Genomic DNA, 19037 nt, shown 5'->3' on the forward strand with positions numbered 1-19037 from the left:
TCTTTTAGATATACAGACCAGAACTCTGAGGGCAGCTCCGTTGAGCCACCGGCGACGGCAGCCTCCTCCCCCGGAAGTCTGCGAGAGCTATTTTTGTTGCCGCTGTGGCCCTCTCGAAATGGCTTTCGAAAGGAAGATTGATGTTGCCTCCCACGGGCAGTAAAGGACCCCCTGTCCTGGTTCCTGTCGCCCCCCTGATGGAAGGTTCTCAGGTAGGAGGAGGAGGAAGTGGACCCAGATTGGACCCATTGTCACTGGACCATGTCCAAAAAGAGATCCGGGACAGGGATGGATTCTCGGGTGGAAGGAGGTTCCTTATTTAGACCCTGCTTGTGATCCTTAGAGAAAGAGGCCTGGACGGAGTCAGGTTTGGGACTAGATCCCAATTCAGTGGCCACCCTGGCCTTGTGAAGAATAGATTTGAATAGTGTTGGCTTGAAAAGGCTAGTGAAGGCTGGCTTGTCAGGGGGAAGTTCTTTATCCTCTGAGAGGATGAAGCCCTCGGCCTCCTCCAAGGAAGCAGAGGTGGCCGGGAAGGCCGGGTCTTTAGAGGTGGAGGCTGAGCTAGGTTGCTTGGATTTGGAAGGCTTACACTTACTAGAACCTTTAAGCTTTATCCCCTCAGCTATGCCCTAGGAGATGGAGATGGAAATGACTTCCCTCATCTCTGCTGACAGAGCTGAGCCCTTGTCCTCCCTGGGGCGATGCCTACTGAGAAGAGCTTGCGTTTGCCAGTGATACACTCCTCATCTGCAGGCAACATGCCCTGAAAGGGGCCCAGCCCCTCCCTGAGAGATGAGCTGGGGGAGTCAGGGTATCCCCAGGATGCATCAGGGGATGGTTCCCTGGAAGATTCTCAGTCCAGGGATGGTGACCCACTGTCCCTGATCGAAGGGGACTCTCCACCCCCACCCCTGACTGATGGTTTTTCAGGGGAATTCCTGCCCTGTTCTGAGGGAGGCCAAACCCCTTGGAGCTGAAGGTCGGAGGCCTCCGCCTGCTTGTGGTGGCGGGGGCCCTGCCTGGCCTTATCACTGGGCTCAGAGGAACCCGGGGAGGGTTTCTTACGGGCACCTTTACCCCCTTCCCCCCCAATAGGGTTAGGGTCAGCCCTACTATGCTTGCTGGAGGGCCCTGCCTGCTCCTCCCGAGGCCTCACACTCTCATCAGCCATGCTGCCCTCCCAACAGGAGCAAGATGGCACGATGTTACGGCCTCAGTTGCTTGCTGACTGAATTAGATGGCTGACACGCTGTGCGTAGTACTAGGGCACCTGACGTTGGCCTGATGGCTCAAGCACATCCGCAGAATCTTCGAAGGAGGAAAGGGCTGCCAAGAGGTCGGAATCCTCCTCCCCACCGCACTCCGATGTCGCTGGCCTTGTAGAGGGTAAAGGGCAGGCCTAGCTGGCGCCCCGGACTAGAACCACGCTTCCTGGCAGTATCTGTGGCTGAGAGGTAACTCTGGGCAATTCGCACTCTCCTGGCTCCATTCGCACCGAATCACAACCGCTGCCTCACAAGTTGGCTCGCAGGTCGAAATGAGGCCATGTGGTGAAAGGGTCGCTGCGCGCGCAGCCACCACATGCCATCCAAACGCCCAATGAGGAGAAAGCACGTGAAAACCGCCAAGATGGCTGTCGCTGTTGCCAGGCAGAAGAAGCTAGAGTGCCTCAGAAGTGAGGAACACCTCGTAAGCAGGGAAAACGGCAAAAACAGCAATACGCGTCAAGGGAACCTTCCCTGATCTATTAATTTATATTCAATTATCATTCAGTTAACATCTCAAATTTCTTCTCCCTTAAAAAGAGAAAAGGGGGGAGAGGAGGTCTAGCTGTTCAATTAATCACACTTGTTCCTGTGAATATTACATACTTATTATTTATCTATAACCAAATAGTCATTTCTTATTCCTCTGTTACTGCATAACATACAATATAGCAAATGTATCAGGCTGCATTTAATTTTCTTTTGGTTGAAATCTTTACTGCGTCATACCTATTACTCAATTCAGTCACTGCATAAAATACAACAGGTAATGTACCTCTTCCTTATATTCTATGCATAAATATCAACCAACTCAAATATGTTAATTTGTATTTGGTTATCTTTCTATTGCCATCTTTATTTATTACAACCTTATTTGCTAATTTTTAACTGTTATCTAAAATAACAATCCCTGCGTCACAGATATCTTCTCCACTTAAAACCTACCAGTTCTGTTAACCACGTTATTTCCTGTAAATATCATTGCTAATGTTATCTATATATAATTCCCTTCTTCCTCTTTCCTATCAACTTTTTCTTTCCTTATCCTTTCCACTTCTTTCTAGTGAGCCTTTTATCCCAGTCTCTAAACTACTACTTCTTTTTCTTCTTACCCTTTCTTTCTTTCTTACTCCCTTTTCCTTTCTTTGTTAGGACATGCTCCTCCTTTTCCATTTTTCCTGTTACACTACCAAGCCCCATGATGTTATTTATCTGTTTTGTTTTTGTTTTCCCTTCTAATACTTTTTCTGTCTTTTCAGCTTTAATGATTCCCGCATATTTCTCATCTCACATATTCCTTCCAGTTCCCAACGTTCCATAATTCCCAATTAACGATTTGCAGCTTTCCCCCTTTAAATTTATACCTTAGTTCGTTACAATTTAAAACCCACTATTTCTTCTTATATATCAGTTTTAGTCCAGTTTAGATGTTCCAGTTCCGCTCCAACAAAACAGAAAATTCCCCCTTTCTTCCACAGTTAGAGAGGGACAGAGTCAAACAACCTGTGCAAACAGCCCCTCCCTATAGTTCTCACCATGCCACGTTGCCTCAAAGCAGGTGTTTTAAGTTTCTCTTTCTCTGTTTCTCGCAACAGAGTTTAATTTTTAATGTGTGCCAGTGTGCCCACAATAAAACAAAAGTTATCTATCTTAACTAATAGCTGCATTTTTCTAATTGAGATCTACAGAGAATAGCATTATTCTAAACCAGTGCTCGGATGTCTATCCAAGAGTATCTAGAAAAAACAAAGTTGCATCACAGGTCATGTTCTGAAGTAGTTGCTATTGGTATTAGAATTGAATTTATATGTGAAGCTTTATGCTTAAGAAACCATTCGAATGTATTGGGATGAACTTCAGATTCCAGTTGGGAGTATCAGTTTGAATACAGCAGTTCTAAATACTACATTTGAGAGGAGCATAATTGAACACTGTGGAATGTAACGCAGCTTTTTTTTGTTCCTAGATGAAGGCTAGAATTGCAGCAGATATTGATGGAAAGACTTCTCGCCTTCTTTGGATTGGTTTGGCCTTAATGTCTACTCAGGGGGGAGCCCTGGCTTGGCTCACCTGGTGGGTCTACTCATGGGACATTATGGAACCTGTTACTTACTTTATCACTTACGGAAGTGCCATGGCATTCTATGCGTACTTTGTACTTACTAAGCAGGTAAGGAGGTGATACATACAAACAAAAATCGGTTGCGACTGCTTGAAATTTGAAACATATATACATACGTGCACAAGGCTTTGAAGTGTTATGCTAAGTATCCTTAACTTTTCCTTTGAGAGCAGTTGTAGGGTGTTTGTTTCAAAAGTTCTGCAAATTGTTCAGAGTTGATCAGTAAAGATTCCAATGCTTCAGATTCTGCAAGTCTGAAAAATCACCTGCTGTTTATTATAATGTAGCACCTACCTACAGTAATGCAGTTTATGTATCTTGTGGATGTGGTGCAGGAAGGAGTGATTATCTTAGTCTCTTCAGTTGTTCTTCTTTTTTAATTAGAATTAATTAGAATTAATTAATAATACAAAGACATATCAGTCCTTATTCGATTATCTGGGGACACTAATGCTTTAAAGAAAAATAGGCTGCATCAAACAAAAGTCCTGCTATCCCTGTTCCCATTTCCTTCCATGTAAAAATCGCTTCTTCTGTAGTAATCATAATTTGAGGCGATGTCCAGGGCTGGGATTCTACCGGTTCGGGCAAATCGGTAGCTCTGATGATCAGCTGGGAGCAAACCGTTTGCTCCAACAATCAGCTGGGCCCCCCCACCTGCCCCTGCATTTTACTGACCTAGTATATCCTCTCAGCTGAATCGCACGGTAGATCAGATTGCATCCCCTTAGCTGTTTTCCTCCCCAGCAGTAATGCATAAGGTAAGCTTTCTCAAAACTGTTTATGCAGCGCGTGCCAAGTGCATGTGTGAAGCATGCGATCACCGAACTGGTTGTTAAACCAGTAGGATCCCACCACTGGCTATGACAGCCTTACCATGTAGATCAGACAGGAAACAAAACCAGGTAAATTAATTCTACATTATAAAGCAATATTAATAGAATCTTGCAAACCTGCAAGTAAAATTTCCTGGCTCCTTTACAACCTAATAAACTAGGGAGGGCGTCTTCTGAGCCTCTTGTAATGCACATTATAGAGCTGAGGGCTCTGCTCTCTCTTATCTGATCATTCCCTAGGGAGCTTCTCTTCGCTCTGTCTCCCAAGATCCTTCACACATTGCCATTACATATTGCCATATCTTGAAAACAATGTTTTCTAGTATTCAAGATACGTTAATTGGAAATAAGGGTTATTTCTACAGAAACCCGATCATGCAAATCAAACCTTAGTAAATCCTAAGAAACCCTTTCTAAAATTTTGAGATACTAGTATTTGAGATATAGTTGAAGTGGAACCCCACAAAATAACATGTGTTACAAAACACTTTGTGTAACCAAGTTTATAGCCTTGTTGAACGCAATTAGAATTTGGTTTATTACGTATCATGATTAAAACCTGGTTTAATGAAATATACAGATCCACTTAACGCCTCACGTGTTTCATTTTAAATCCAGGACTGAGCTTGAAAGAGATTTTGTATTCTGCAGTCTTCTATGTGTGAGCCGGGAAAATTTCCTGTATGGTTTATCGATATTCAACCATACAGGAAATCTTATTGAATTAATTTTTTCTTGGTTTTTTTACTTGTCATTTTAAGGATTATATTTACCCAGATGCTCGAGACAGGCAATTCCTTCACTATTTTCACCGGAAAGCTAAAAGCCAGAACTTCAATATGATTCTGTATAACAAGTTAAAAGAGGACCTGGAAGAGGTAATTTAATCACATAGATTGCTCTGTCTATCTGAGCTTCAGTATGTTTTGAAAGTCAGTTATTTGCAACTACTACTGGCAGTTTTATTCCCTTTTCTTGTGTACAGAAAGCAGTTCAATCTTCTGAAAAGTAAGTTTTTAAATGCATGTTCCTAGTCCTCCAGAAAAAAGGAAAGGAATCATGTTACGTTGTGGGAATCCTCCTAGATCTATCTGTTATAGCAGCTGCAATTAGTGTACTGGGGATGAAAATTTGAAATCTTATAGATTATCTGCTTTGCTGCCTGCAAAAGTGAATAGGTTAATTTAGTAGATTGTAAGATGAACCTGCCAATTTACTCAGATCTTCCAGTTGATGAAGGATGGCTTGGAGAGGAGCCAGTTACAACATTTGTTCACAAAAAGCACAGTCACTAAGTCCAGAAATGGTAATCTAGCTAAAATGTTACGTCTGTCTTGCACAGATTAATTCAGCTGCTAATAACTGTAGTCAAGGTACCTTTTTCAGGCAGAGAAAATGCTATCCCATGCCACACAGCACATTTATCCTGCATCAGGACCTGGGAAATTTATAATCATTATAAAATGATTATAAATGCACAGGTTCTCTTGCTTCCTCAGCACATTCATTCAATGTATATACTTTTGTATAATCGTTTTCTTTGATTCCTTTTATTCACTTTTTAAAATATTTTGAAACACACTAGAGGTAAAGGGAGATATAGAGATAGTCTATAATCATGTGTAACTATCATATTGCATATTACAAACCCAATTCAGCATTTTCAATTGATTGCAATTCAGTTAATTCTTTCCTATGTTTCTCTTTTAGTGAAGAATAGATCATTGGATATGTATTCTGGCTAAGGAGGTTCGGTCCAGCATCCATAGATACAAAATAAAATGTATAGAAAAGTTTATTTCAGAGTGTCTTGCTATCTGCTAGCTAAATCAGTTTCCTAATTTTAAAATTAAGTGTAATTGAATTACATTTAAGATCTAAATTCAGGTTATTAAGGTGCCTTGGTTAACAAAATACATAACTGAATAATATAGAATTTGATGGAAACTATTTACAACTATTTAAACTTGTCACTTTTTTTTCCTTTTACACTATCAGGTGGAAGAATCCTTGAAACGACTGAGGAACCCCTTACAATTACAGCTTCCAGTGCAAGAAATTAATGACAAACATTAATTTTAAGTTTCAGCCTATTGAGTTCCCTCAAAAAAAATCACAAACTGGACATTTTGAACCACTATATTAAAGCTGAATGTACAAAACTTTACAAATAAAACCCCAAATCATACTTTTTGTATATATCATTTCTCCACAATATTCGAGTTTAGAAAGAATAATCATCTTAATCTTGGATGGCCAATCCATTCTTAATAAAACAAGACAATGTTTTTAAAGGATGGTTTTATTCTGGGATTCCGATATTTGAATGTAATTTTCATAACGAGCTAAATAAAAACAGATAGTAGTTTTGGATGTCTTCTGGGTGTTCTGTTTATGATCTTAAGAAAACATTCCTTTCACACTTGCACAAAATATCTCAATGCTGTAATAAGTTACATATGTAGCATACATAGCACCTGAATGATTTATGAAAACAGGTTTCACAGGCACACATTAACCTTTCTCAAATAATAACAATAAATCTGGTTTGCATGGAAAATAATGTAAATGTTTCAGTTAAGTTGCAGTAATCCACAAGTTAGCAGGAGCTGCTAAAACTGAAGGAATCACAATTTCATATTGGTCGCATAATTCATTTTTCCAAAATATTAAAGTGGGTGAGGAACATTTATGCAGTACCAACAGATTAAAAAAATGATTCTCACAAGACAATTACTATCTATGTTGAAATAACAGTATAAAAATTTAGCCATTAGTACAAAATATCCATTATAACATCCAATATGAAATGTAAAACCTAAAGACAGATAAAGTTTGTTTAACTCTTCCTTTAGTATCCCAATGTCAAGTCTGAACCTATTTTTAAAACTCCCTGAGCATAGCAGAATAGCTAACTAGTTCAAAGACTGTATAAAAAGTATTTCTGACTGAGTTGTTACACTTTAGTTGTTTTTTTCCATTTTTAATGCAGAATTTGTATTTCTGTTTGCCATTTCGAGTCCGCAATTGTTGTCTGTGATTTTTATTGCATGGATCTGCTCATCTAATGATTTTAATTAACCATTTCCTGAAGATCTGAGTTTAAGTGTTAAGTAATAGACTATATACTAACTAAACACACATTTTAAATTATCAGTACAATTCTATATGTCTATTCAGAATCAAGTCTCATTGAGTTTAATGCAGCATATTTTAGATAAGTGGATATAAAATTGATCTATTTTAACAGTACTGTATTCTTTTTGTTTTGATTCGTGCAAAGCACACCACCGCTTCCCACAACCTATGTAGCCAAAAATAATAATTACTCCATCATGCTGCTATGATTTGGGGTAAAAGTACAGTTTTTTAGTTAACATTGAAGCAAAGCAAGGAATCTGCTTTTTCCCTATAGCAGCAATATCTTTGCATATATCTACCCTGCGATGTGATACCTTCCTGTTAACAAGCATCAGTAATTCTGTGAATTCCAGGGAAGTACCATGCTTTTGTATCATCTCACACAGATCTTGAATATACCAAGAACCATATACAGTCTCCCGGTGGGAATAGAAACCTATTGGAAGAGGGAGGGGGGAGAAAGGATTACATTACTGAGGCAAGAAATTAGCTTTAGTCTTCAATCTGTATTTGCTAAGTAACCAAAAAAATGTTCAGGGGAAAAGTTTTCATTTTTTTAGCTTTTTTCAATGTGCCGGTATTCTGACATTTTTGTTACCTTTCTAGTATTTTTGCTTGGCAAAAATATTTGAGGATCTTTTTACCTGTCCCAAACATCTAACGTTTCCCCTTTATTAACTATGTTTATATAAGTAGTACTAGCTGATCCAGTTCTGCTCTATTTTACTAATAAATACTGCATCTAGTGAAGTCCAATTGTTTTCATGGTGGCCTTTATCACACTGAATAGGGAAGCTGATAAACGGCCATAAGAGAAAGTGTTCCCAATGGCATTCTCTAAAGTGAAGTTAAAAAAGACTGGGAGCTGAAGAAACCTTACTATAGCTGGATTCATTTTGGCGTGCCAAATCACAAATTAATAACACCATTTTAGCCTATTTTGATTTATTTCTTGTAGGTATTTAGTTTGCTATGTAGACAAGGATAGTTAATATTTGCTCTGCTGTGATGAAAATATGGAAATCTGACACCACCCTGATGGGAAAAAAGTTCCAGTTGTGATTTACATAATGATAAATGCGCTACCACTTCTTGCAGATTCAATTTCTATCTGCCATTTTTTATTTACTGATTAGTTTTAGTGAGTTTTGTTTATATTAGCGTTTTTTTAAACACAAAAGGACTTGTCAGTAGCTATTCAACGTATTCAACGTATAGCATGAATAACCAATAAATAAAACATCAAAACAGCTTTTAAGAACTATTACTTGCTTGACGATGAGGATAAACATTTTTTTTCTTCTAGGTCAGGGGTGTGAAACGCGTATCATCATGTTATGTGATGACGTATCACGACTTTTCCCTTTTACTAAAATGGGGTGGGTGTGGCCAGCATGTGACGCATCCGGTCCATGGGCTGCTGAGTTTGACAGCCCTGTTCTAGGATAACATTTTTTTTTACCTTCTGCAACAGAATAACACATGATGAAATCAGCACCAGCAGGTAAAGCATAAACTGCAGCAGCGTCAATTTCGGTTTCATTGACAAGTGAGCGGTCTGTAATGCTATCCACCGCATCGTTAGGAAAGACCGGATCATCATGTTTATCTCCTCTGCATGCCTAAAATTGGAGATAAAAAACTGCTAGAAATGAAATCCCGCATCTGGAATCACTTCTGAAATATCAACCATCCATTGTAGATACAGAAAAGTTGAATATATAATGCCTTTATTTATGCCCTGCTATAGATCTAGTGGTGATCTAGATTTTCTTTTTTTAAGGTGAAGACTATTCTTATACAAGAAGTGCCAGAAACACTTTAAATTAACACAATTTAAGGTGATTCTGGCACTTCTGCCACCCACCCATTTTCCCACTACAAATTGCCAGTCACAGACACAATTTTTTACACACATTGATGGTAAATCCTCAGGGAAGTTCCTTAAGTTACATAGGTGTAAATATATGGAAGTATATCACATTTTGACTAAATGCACCAAATGTTACACTTTATGTTTGCATCTTTTTACATTTTAAAGTGATGCTTTTAATATATGGGAGTCTTAATTTTTTTTTTCAAGATGATTGATTTTAATCCTATATTATGAACCCATCTCACCTGAATTATGAATATTTTTGGCTTTCCTATCAGACTACGGCATTTATCACCTCTGAACATATTGGTCAGATCCTGTATCTGTATTTTAGCATCATAAGCGTAAACATGGTTATCTTCTCCATGGCTCAGGAAAATGCACATAAAGCAATCGGCATCGTCATGCTGCTCTTTGGACACTACAAAAATAATGATGCAATTTATCTTCACAGAGAAATTACTTTTATATTGGTGGATATAAAACAGTGAGGTATAAACTTCCTTTAGCTTTCTTTCGACATAAATCAAACCAATCCAGTTCTCCCACATTCTAAACAAATAGTTACTTTTATTCCGAGTTGCATTTAGAAATTCAAAAATCAATCAATACTCCATTACCTACTGCATCATTAAAACCATCTCATCAGATGCCATGATTGCTTACTTTTGAGACCTTACAGTCTCTGGTGGTTTTTCTGCTTCCTGTAGCAGATAACGGCAAAGACATCTTAAATGCTTATTTTCCACCTTATTTTCTAAAAATCAGAAATGGGAAAATGGGAAATGAAACCCTTCAGAAAACAAATATGCTGAATTTCCCCCTACTACCTTGTTCCGGGCCAGTTTCCCAAAGTAAATTCTCTGAACTGTTGGTGATCTACAGCGATCCAGTCATGTCATTCCACGCAAAACAGGCCTATTTTGATTGCAATGTGACCAAAACAGTTCAAATTATTTCCAGTTTAACATAATTTACTTCCATAAACTGCTGAATTATTGGAATAGCATAATCTGGAGAAGATTCAAGGTGATCTGGAAGACGAACAGAATGCTCTCGAATTTTCCAGAACATTCTGTTTTTCAACTGGTGAATTTTGCATACCTACCCCTAAACTAAATTAGCTATAAAATTGTTAATTTTTAAGTTTTAAAAATGAAAAAAATCACAATGTAAAAACATCTTTTTATAAAAACTTAAAATGACAAACAATGACTTATCAACATAAATATATACCGTATTTTTTGGAGTATAAGATACAACCGATAACACACCAAGATTTTGAAGGGGCAAATTTTTTTAAAAAAAGTTTTTGCACACTGCAAACCTCCCGAAAATGGGCCCTTTTTTGTCAAAAAGGGCCTGCATAGCCTTCAGGAGGCTTATAGAGTGCTCTTGGTGGTCGGAGGGAGGGGGGAAACAAGCAAAAAATGGCAGTTTTTCACTATTTTTGCCCTCCCCAGCCCGCAGGAGCACTCTGAGAGTCTCCTAAAGGCTATGCACGGCCGTTTTTGCAAAGGGGGTGGGTTTTCGGAGGCCAAAAATGCTGTATTCTGTGCATAAGACGCACCCAGATTTTCACACTCTTTTGAAGGAAAAAGGTGCATCTTATACTCTGAAAAATATGGTAATTCAACAGTTAATAACAAACATGATTGAAGGAATGTGAATAGCTTTAACAGACCAGGCCTGGGAGAAAAGAAAAAAAAAGCAAGTAGGCAGATCTTTCTCTCTGGATGGCTCTCCCACAGTTTAATAAATTAAATCTTAACCAGAATTATTTTCTTCACTAGGAACATTAATATTAAATTTTTTACCAATAAAATATAACTGCTAACCAAGCATCTACAGCAAATAAACTTGATTTACCTACCATTAAAAATGGTTTCCAATATTTCTTCTGCTCTAAGGTCATCAAAACATCTCACTTCAAATCCAAGTTTAGTCAAGCTATTTTAAACAGAACAATATTTCACTCTAGGATCATGTTCATATATTATTAATAACCACATATTAATATTTAGATCTCTGGGAGGATGCAACATTATCTAAGCAGTCAGCTTTAGAAATTTACCAAAACATCACTTTCCACATTCTTATGCTAGGAGTAGTCCAGAAAAAAAGAGGAATCTACCTTTTCAGTCCGCCAAATCAGATTGGGTTTCAAATTAAAATATAAATGCAACTAAAACACACTTAACTATATTAAGAAGATACAATACTTAATATCAGTAATCTTCTCTCTGTAACCTTTAAAAAAAAACCCAACTTTTAAAATCTGTACTTCTTGACATAGTTAGTACAGTTAGGATTAGAATATTTTGTGAAAAGAATTCTACAAGTTGTGTCTTTCATTGCCTTATTCACCCGCCTAATATCTCAGCACACGAGCTTCTGAAACATTGAGCAGGAATAAAGACGTGATATTTCACACAACTTGTGCTCATGTCCTGATTTATAAGTTATACAACCAATAATGAAATTGCACAACTATTCACACTGTTCTAATAAAATAAATAGCATTCATAAAGATATTTAGTATCAGCCTATAATACTGTAAATCAGAGGTATGTTTGAGATTCCTTCAACGTTTTCTAGTAATCCTACATTGCAAAAGCCATTCTTTATCATAAGGACATACTGTTTCTGCTTCATTTCTCCTCCATTGCTCCATTATCGTTAGAATGTGAAGTCACAGAAAGAGAAGTTGGGTATGTTCCATGGGCCATTTTAAATCTATTTAAGACACGCTGATAACCCGGCATTGTCTGGGTACTTATTTATAGGGGGGAAATGTCCGGACCAAATGTAATTTCTAATGTTGGATTTTCCTCCTTACCAGAGGGAGCCCTCTTGTGGAGTACTGTGAAATTGTTACTATGGCAATTCCACTGCACTGTACAGTAGAAGCCAGTACGACCCAACAGTCTGTATCTTAACAGAGCACACATCCTGAGGGGTGTTAGGGGTGTCTAGGCCCCAGTGTTTTTCTCCAGAGGGTAAGTCATCTGTGTACCAATTTTTGTTGAAATTGCTCGAGGCATTCCAGATTTTTGCTGGAACAAACACACACACAACTGTTTTTATATAGAGATATATTGCCATGAGCAATAGAGTCCAAGTAAAAAAAAAAACCCACAGCCAATGTTCCCTCTAATTTTTTTTCAGTGTGAGCAGAAAAGTATAGTGTTTGAGCGGCATATTTTCATGCCTCAGCACCTGAATTTTTTTCACAGATGTCACCTAAGACAACAACAAAATCAGTATTATTTGAAACCCAAAGTTATGTTTATTCAAGGTACCCGCTTAATTAAAAGTGTTATATAATATCAGTATCACTTAACAACACTCCTGCTTAGCAACCAAAATGTTGGCTCAGAAAGTCTGGCATTTGAAGCACGCAAGTCTTAAAGCTGTTGTTACAAGACCCTTGCACCCCTAACCCTTTAGGGGAAAAAAACCCCAGGGGTCTTCAAACGTGACAGCTTTAACACTTGTGGACTTCAACTCCCAGAATTCCTCCCTGAGGGGAATTATATATTTGGACTGTTTCATAGTTACATTAGAGAACTACATTGTTAGAACTTAGCACAAAAGATACCTTTTATCTGAAAATCCAAATAGAGTAAACCTGCTATTATCCCAGAGCACTAATGTCATTTGTCCCAATCTGTTTTACGAGTCTGTATTAAAATAGATAGAAATATTTTCACTAAATTTTATAGATCTACATTTCAGGAACCTATCAGAAGTTAGGGCAAGATAAGAGTGGAAGAATGAATTTTGTTGCAGGTCATGGGGATATTTTCAGCATCTTAAAAGTGGAGCGCATGTGCATTGAACTAGCAATACCCATTTAATAACAAAAGGAAATGGCTGAATTAAATTTGGTAAAGTTGCAAGCGAGCTGTAAAAAGCTTGTGGTTTTTAAAATCATAGAATCAGAAGGGATACTGGAAGTCTTCTAGTCCAGCCCCTTGTCCAAGGCAGGAGTCTTTATATCATCTGAGACAAATGGCCGTCCAGTCTTTTGAAACCTGTAGCAAATGAATTAAGATTCCATTGATTTTAATTGTTCTTACTGTCAGATTTCTCCTTATTTCCAGCTTGAGTCTCCTTCTGACAAGTTTCCATTGGTTCTTGTCCTGTCCTCAGGTGCTATTGCTGCCGCCTCCTCCTCCTCCTCCAACAGCACCAACACATTTGCTGCCCAGCGCTGCGGATGAGGTGAAGCCACCAAAGCTCCCGCTGGCGCCACCGCAGCGTTGGGCGGAAATCCGGCAGTGCTGTTGGAGGAGGAGGAGGCGAACCAGCCTGCCACCACCAGCCCCGCCGCTCTTCCTGCCCCCTTCCCAGCCCCACAGTCCAGCGGACGCAGCAGAAGCAGCCCCGGGGCTCCGCTGCCGCTCCCCGCATTTTCTGGACGGGGTCTCGCAGGAAGGAATCCCCCTTTGAAGAGCCGTGCTCTTCAAAAAAAGTCTGGGGAGGTCCTTTGCAGGCGGCCAGTTGTAGCTGCCTGAAAAGGACTTCCCCATGTTTACTTTACAGAAATCTCTGCGCGGCAGTTAGAAACTGCTGCGCGGGGGTTTCTTTCCATGTGCGCGGCCGCGCAGCCGCGCACCTTAGAGGGAACAGTGCCCACAGCTGGGTTGTGTCAGATGCGAACATAGGGTTGATTCTGCAGATGAAAACTCTGAAACAAACTCTAACCATCCTGAGTTCCAGAACTGACCTCAGCTCAAAGTTGTTCCATTCCTGGGACCATTTTCCTGAGAACTTTCACTCAACTTTCAGTGTATGAATGAAAGAGGATATACGAAAACAGTATTTTTTTAATGGTGCTAACTTTAAAATCTGGATTTCAACTCCCAGAATTCCCCAGCCCAACCCGTTATCTGGGGAATTCTGAGTGTTGAAATTCACACATTTCAATGTTAACAAGTTTGAGAAAAATTGTAGTAAAGAATACAAGTAGTTTTCAATTTACAATCAATATCGAGCCCAAAATTTTCATGGCTAAGCAAAATAGTCATTAAGTACGTTTTGCCCCAAGTTTTATGAACTTTCTTGTCACAGTTGTTAAATGAATTACTGCACTGTTAAGTTAGTAAGCCGGTTGTTAAGTGAGTTTGGCTTCCCTACTGACTTTGTTTGTCAGAAGGTCACAACAGGTGACCGCGGGAACAATTCAACTGTCATAAATATGCCAAACATTCAAATTTTGATCACATGACTATGGGAATGCGACAATGCTCATAAATGTGAAAAATTGTCATGTAACTTTTTTCAGTGCTGTTGTAACTTCAGATGGTCACTAAATGAATGGTTGTAAGTCGGGGACTATCTGTACAGATGAGGCTTTTCTGTCTGATCTTGCTTTGTGATGGAAAATGTTAATTTCAGTTTAGGATTGCCATTTATTTCGGTAAGTATATTAATTGAAGTTATTTTGCTGGTAATTAAAGGGATGGGACTTAATTTATTGAATAACTGAGAATCAGAAATCTGTTGCAAATCAGCCAAAGAACAACTATCCTGATTGATGTCAAAGCCATTCCTGTTATAAAACTTGCAAAATTCTTTACCTATATCCTAAAAATCTGAAAGTCTGCATTACCTCAGCACACATGGAATACTTTCTCCCCTCACACACAATTTCTTAAAAAATGGAAATAGTTTTTGAAAAGTCATTGGATTTGTCTTCTTCAGTGTAAAAGAAAATATGCCGAACAACAATGATTTCTTTACCTGCGGTTCAGATTATCTCGGTCAGCATAAGTACCACGTCTTTCTGGTAACATTAAGTGCCAGAAAAACCTCTCATGATTGAAGATCAAGCAAGTCCTCTTCTCTTGTGTTTCATTTGTATTCCACAGATGGATCAAAGAGCTGGCTCATCCTGCAAAAAAAAAGAAAGGTAGCCCAGTTTTATAAATGTAGGTCTTTCTCGTTCATATAAATACATCTGTATGTTTAAGTATGTCAGTGGTTAGGAGCCAAAGAACTGTACAATTAGTGCAAATTTGTAGTGTAGTGATTTGATTTTGGTTCATTCTGTTTATGTGTTCAAATAATTTAAATACACTTTCATAAGGGCATTCAGTTTTGTATTCTATCCACATTCATTCAGTCAGTCTGTGGCCCAAAGGTATCCATCAAATTTAAGGTGGTTAAGGATAGATTTGAATATTAGTCTCCATGATCTTGGTACAATACCTTAACCAGTACCTCATATTGACTCTTTCCCTGTCCTTATTTGGCAATGAATTACAGACAGTTTCCTTACTCTGAAGATTTACATGGTTTTTTATTATTATCTTTGTTGAATAATGTACAAATTCTATTTTCTCTGACTTGTTTATTGCTCACTGGTATTTATCACTATTCTTCTTCCATTGTATTTAATATGTAAATAACACTGCAAGAACCATAGCCTTAAGGTGACACAATTTTTTTCAATCAACAGCTAGTGCCAAATGTACAATTTAATTCGGAAGTTTCTGGTTATGATTTTTTTTCAATAAATTTAGGAATAATTCAAGAACAAAGCATATGTGAAGGAAATGAAAAAGAAATTAAAAATACAGGTAAAACACCTATTCTGTTTGGCTTCAGACATCTGATTTGAAGCAAGATTTGATTTCAAAGTTTTTATAAAGTCTCACTTCGGAAGTTGCAGTTGAAAAAGAAGGTATTCATTAGCAAATCAATTTCAAGCACTCAAAAATCAAAATACTTGTATCCAATGGAGAAAAAGGGAAACTCCGATGGATACCTGTATCTGATTTGGTTACAAAATCAATTATGTAGCTAGATTAGCGAAAATGGTTATTTTCATTATAAGCTTCTTAAAGTAGAGCCATACAACACCCACAAATAATTATGATAGTTGTAAGACAAAAAATACTGCAAAATCTGACTCAGAAAAGATTACCTTTCACCAAGGGCGTCTTTTTCAGTGACATTGTGCTGCTCATCTGTAAATAGAAAACAATTTAAACATAAATAAATCAAAATAATTTAACTTCCACATGATAAAAAAATGTGCAAGTGTGGGTAATATATTTACTTGTTAACCCTATTTTTAAAATATACTTTAAATACCCGTGCTTCCCCGAAAATAAGATGGAATCTTATTTTCCTTCAACCCCCCAAAATAAGCACTTGGCCTTATTTTCAGGGAGGTCTTATTATTTTTGAGGTGCAGGAGGCGGTGAGCGTGGTTACCTCATGGTTGCTGCTGTGTTGCAATATTTTCAGGGAGGGCTTATTTTGGGGGGAGGGCTTATTTTAGTGCATGCACTCAAAAGCCCGATTGGGCTTATTATCCGGGGAGGTCTTCCATTATTTTCAGGGAAACAGTATATTTTCATTGAAAATGCATATTTTCTTAGGGAAACTTATTTTGGGAAAGCCATAAAATAAAATGATGTAAATGATAAAAAAAATAAGGACACAAACTTAGATCTGGCCCGCAGGACCACCCTGGAAACAGCGAAGGACCGGCCCGCTGTACCTCTGCCAGCAAAAATGCCAGCTGGCAGAGGGTTGCAGGAGGCCATCGCAGCCGAAAACAGAGATTGGAAGCCCGTTTTCACTGGCAGAGCACTTGGGCTGCCACAGGAGTCCAGCACAAGTGATGTTGAGCTGGCCACGCCTCCCCCAGACACACACACACACCCCGAGGTCAAACACAACCCTGATGCAGTCCTCAATGAAATTGAGTTTAACACCCCTGCTCTAAGGAGAAAATAAATTAAAAGCAGAAAATTCAGAGAGAAATTTCAGCTTAGTAAGTCCCATTTGTGAGTATCTGTGACAATCCAAAACATCAGTGGTGAACAAATCTTTCCAGATGATAATTTTTTGTGTGCTGTTGGACTGCAACAGTTACTGAATTCAGAGGATCACCATGACCGTGACATGTAAACATAAACATTCATCATAATTTTGGGGTGGTTTCAATCTTTTGCCTTTTTTCCTATGACTTTGCAATTTAGAAAGTTTTAATTGTCAATTAGATTTAAAAAAAAAAAATGCTGGGTATCTTACCTTTGCATTGTAGTATGTTCTTGCTGTCCACCTGGATTCTACAGTAGAAAACAATACAATGAGTATGTCTCTTATAAAACATGTTTCAAACTCAATTGCAAAAGAAAAAAAGGCATAATTCAATGTATTTCATAACTGAGGCATATTGCAATATATTACAATATAATCAGCAAATGAGTTTTTAAACACAAGTTAATCACTTAAAGCTTTTTCTCCAAAGGTTTTTCAGTCTTCTCCTTAATATTCTTATGAAGATTGACAAGCAAGAAAGAAAAGCATTGCTGCTTTTGTACATTCTTACACATGGATTTAATATTGTATTCTTAATTATGAACATGAATCCTGGTATTTCAAATCAGAACTCGAAACTTATAATAAATCTATACTGACTGGTCATAAAGCAAGGGCTAAGTGTATGATTGTAATATAAATTGTACATTTATTCTAAATATTATATGGTTGTAAATCTGTATTATTACAAATCTTGAAACATTACTGTATATTGTTCAGATATATTTATGCAATATTATGTAACTATTGATAGCCTATTGTTTGTGTAACTTAATGCATTGGTAATAAGGAGAAACAAATATTCTGTCAATATTAATTATAATTTAAATGTTATTACAAGCATAAGGTACAGGTAGTCCTCGACTTACTACAGTTCATTTAGTGACAGTTCAAAGTTATAATAGCACTAAAAGTGATTTAAGACTGCTTTTTCTCACACTTACGACCATTGCATGATCCCCATGGTCATATGGTAAAATTCAGATATTTGGCAACTGACTCATACTTATGACAGTGGCAATGTCCCAGGATCATGTGATCACATTTTGTGACCTTCTGACAATCAAAGTTTATGGGGAAGTCAGATTCATTTAACAACCATGTTACTAACTGAATAATTGCACTCATTCGCTTAACCACTGGGGCAAGAAAGGTTGTAAAATGGGGTAAAATTCATTTTAACAAATGTTTCTCTTAGCAACAGAAATTTTGGGCTCAGTTGCCGTAAGTCGAGGATTATCTGTACTTGACCTTTTCATCTAAAATTGAACATAACATTAGAAAAAACAACTCAAGATTGTATCAGAAAAATATGATACACAGTAAAGGTTTCAATTCTGAGCAGATTATTTGTTGTATAGTTGCTTTATACATACATACATGCTTTATATACATATATACATTATATGTGTATATGTATGTGTGTATATAGGTATACATATATACATAAGTACTTATAGATATATGTATGTACATATACATATAGATATATAAACACACAGGTATTTAACACACATCATATAAAGAAACTACACAACATAGTTACCAAAATGCTAACATGATAAATTTGTCTCATGGTGGATGTTGGGTGGGACTGGAATTTCAGCCAGGGAAACCACAACCTTAGAATTTGATTGTGAAAGTTGTTTGGATAGTAACCCAGCCCTGTTGAGAACAGTAAAAGTGCATTATGGAGACTACAGCATGATTTAGGGCAGTGTAATTTCCTGCTGACTCAGAGAGAAGAACACAGCAAGCAACTGTGTGGCTGATGCCTCAGTAGCCAGTTTATTGGCAGGAAAAGGGGGCTAACTTACTGAACCCTAGAAAGTAGATAGGAGTACAAATTCATCAATAAGTAAATTAAGATGGCCTCTCTGATATCTTTGATACTTTTTATGTCACTTGACTCAAGAGAAATTTGCTCCCTATTCAGCAGATAGGAAAGAGAG

General features: G+C 37.8%; 2 protein-coding genes across 2 annotated transcripts; one reads left to right on the plus strand and one right to left on the minus strand.

The window, feature by feature from the left end:
* Positions 1-2928: 2928 nt before the first annotated feature.
* LOC116513365 (calcium uniporter regulatory subunit MCUb, mitochondrial-like) lies at positions 2929-7020 on the plus strand. The gene is made up of 3 exons (XM_032224402.1): positions 2929-3438; positions 4988-5104; positions 6225-7020. Exons 1-3 carry the CDS (start codon positions 3235-3237, stop codon positions 6300-6302), a joined length of 399 nt encoding a protein of 132 aa, XP_032080293.1. The 5' UTR covers positions 2929-3234; the 3' UTR covers positions 6303-7020.
* A 196-nt stretch (positions 7021-7216) lies between these two features.
* On the minus strand, positions 7217-17392 carry LOC116513364 (caspase-6-like). The gene is given in 8 exon segments (XM_032224401.1): positions 7217-7803; positions 8830-8989; positions 9489-9664; positions 11117-11193; positions 14992-15105; positions 15107-15142; positions 16178-16220; positions 17296-17392. Coding segments are annotated over 8 exon segments (924 nt in total). The 5' UTR covers positions 17378-17392; the 3' UTR covers positions 7217-7567.
* Positions 17393-19037: the final 1645 nt, after the last annotated feature.

Source organism: Thamnophis elegans, chromosome 9 (genome assembly GCF_009769535.1).
Source record: "Thamnophis elegans isolate rThaEle1 chromosome 9, rThaEle1.pri, whole genome shotgun sequence".
Classification (NCBI taxonomy): Eukaryota; Metazoa; Chordata; class Lepidosauria; order Squamata; family Colubridae; genus Thamnophis; species Thamnophis elegans.

What these genes read in the sequence shown, in the direction of transcription:
- LOC116513365 (XM_032224402.1), top strand. Translation starts at nt 3,235, where the DNA reads ATGAAGGCTAGAATTGCAGCAGATATTGATGGAAAGACTTCTCGCCTT. An exon ending in ACTTTGTACTTACTAAGCAG is followed by an intron (nt 3,439 to 4,987) that starts GTAAGGAGGTGA and finishes TGTCATTTTAAG; the next exon opens with GATTATATTTACCCAGATGC. An exon ending in TAAAAGAGGACCTGGAAGAG is followed by an intron (nt 5,105 to 6,224) that starts GTAATTTAATCA and finishes TTACACTATCAG; the next exon opens with GTGGAAGAATCCTTGAAACG.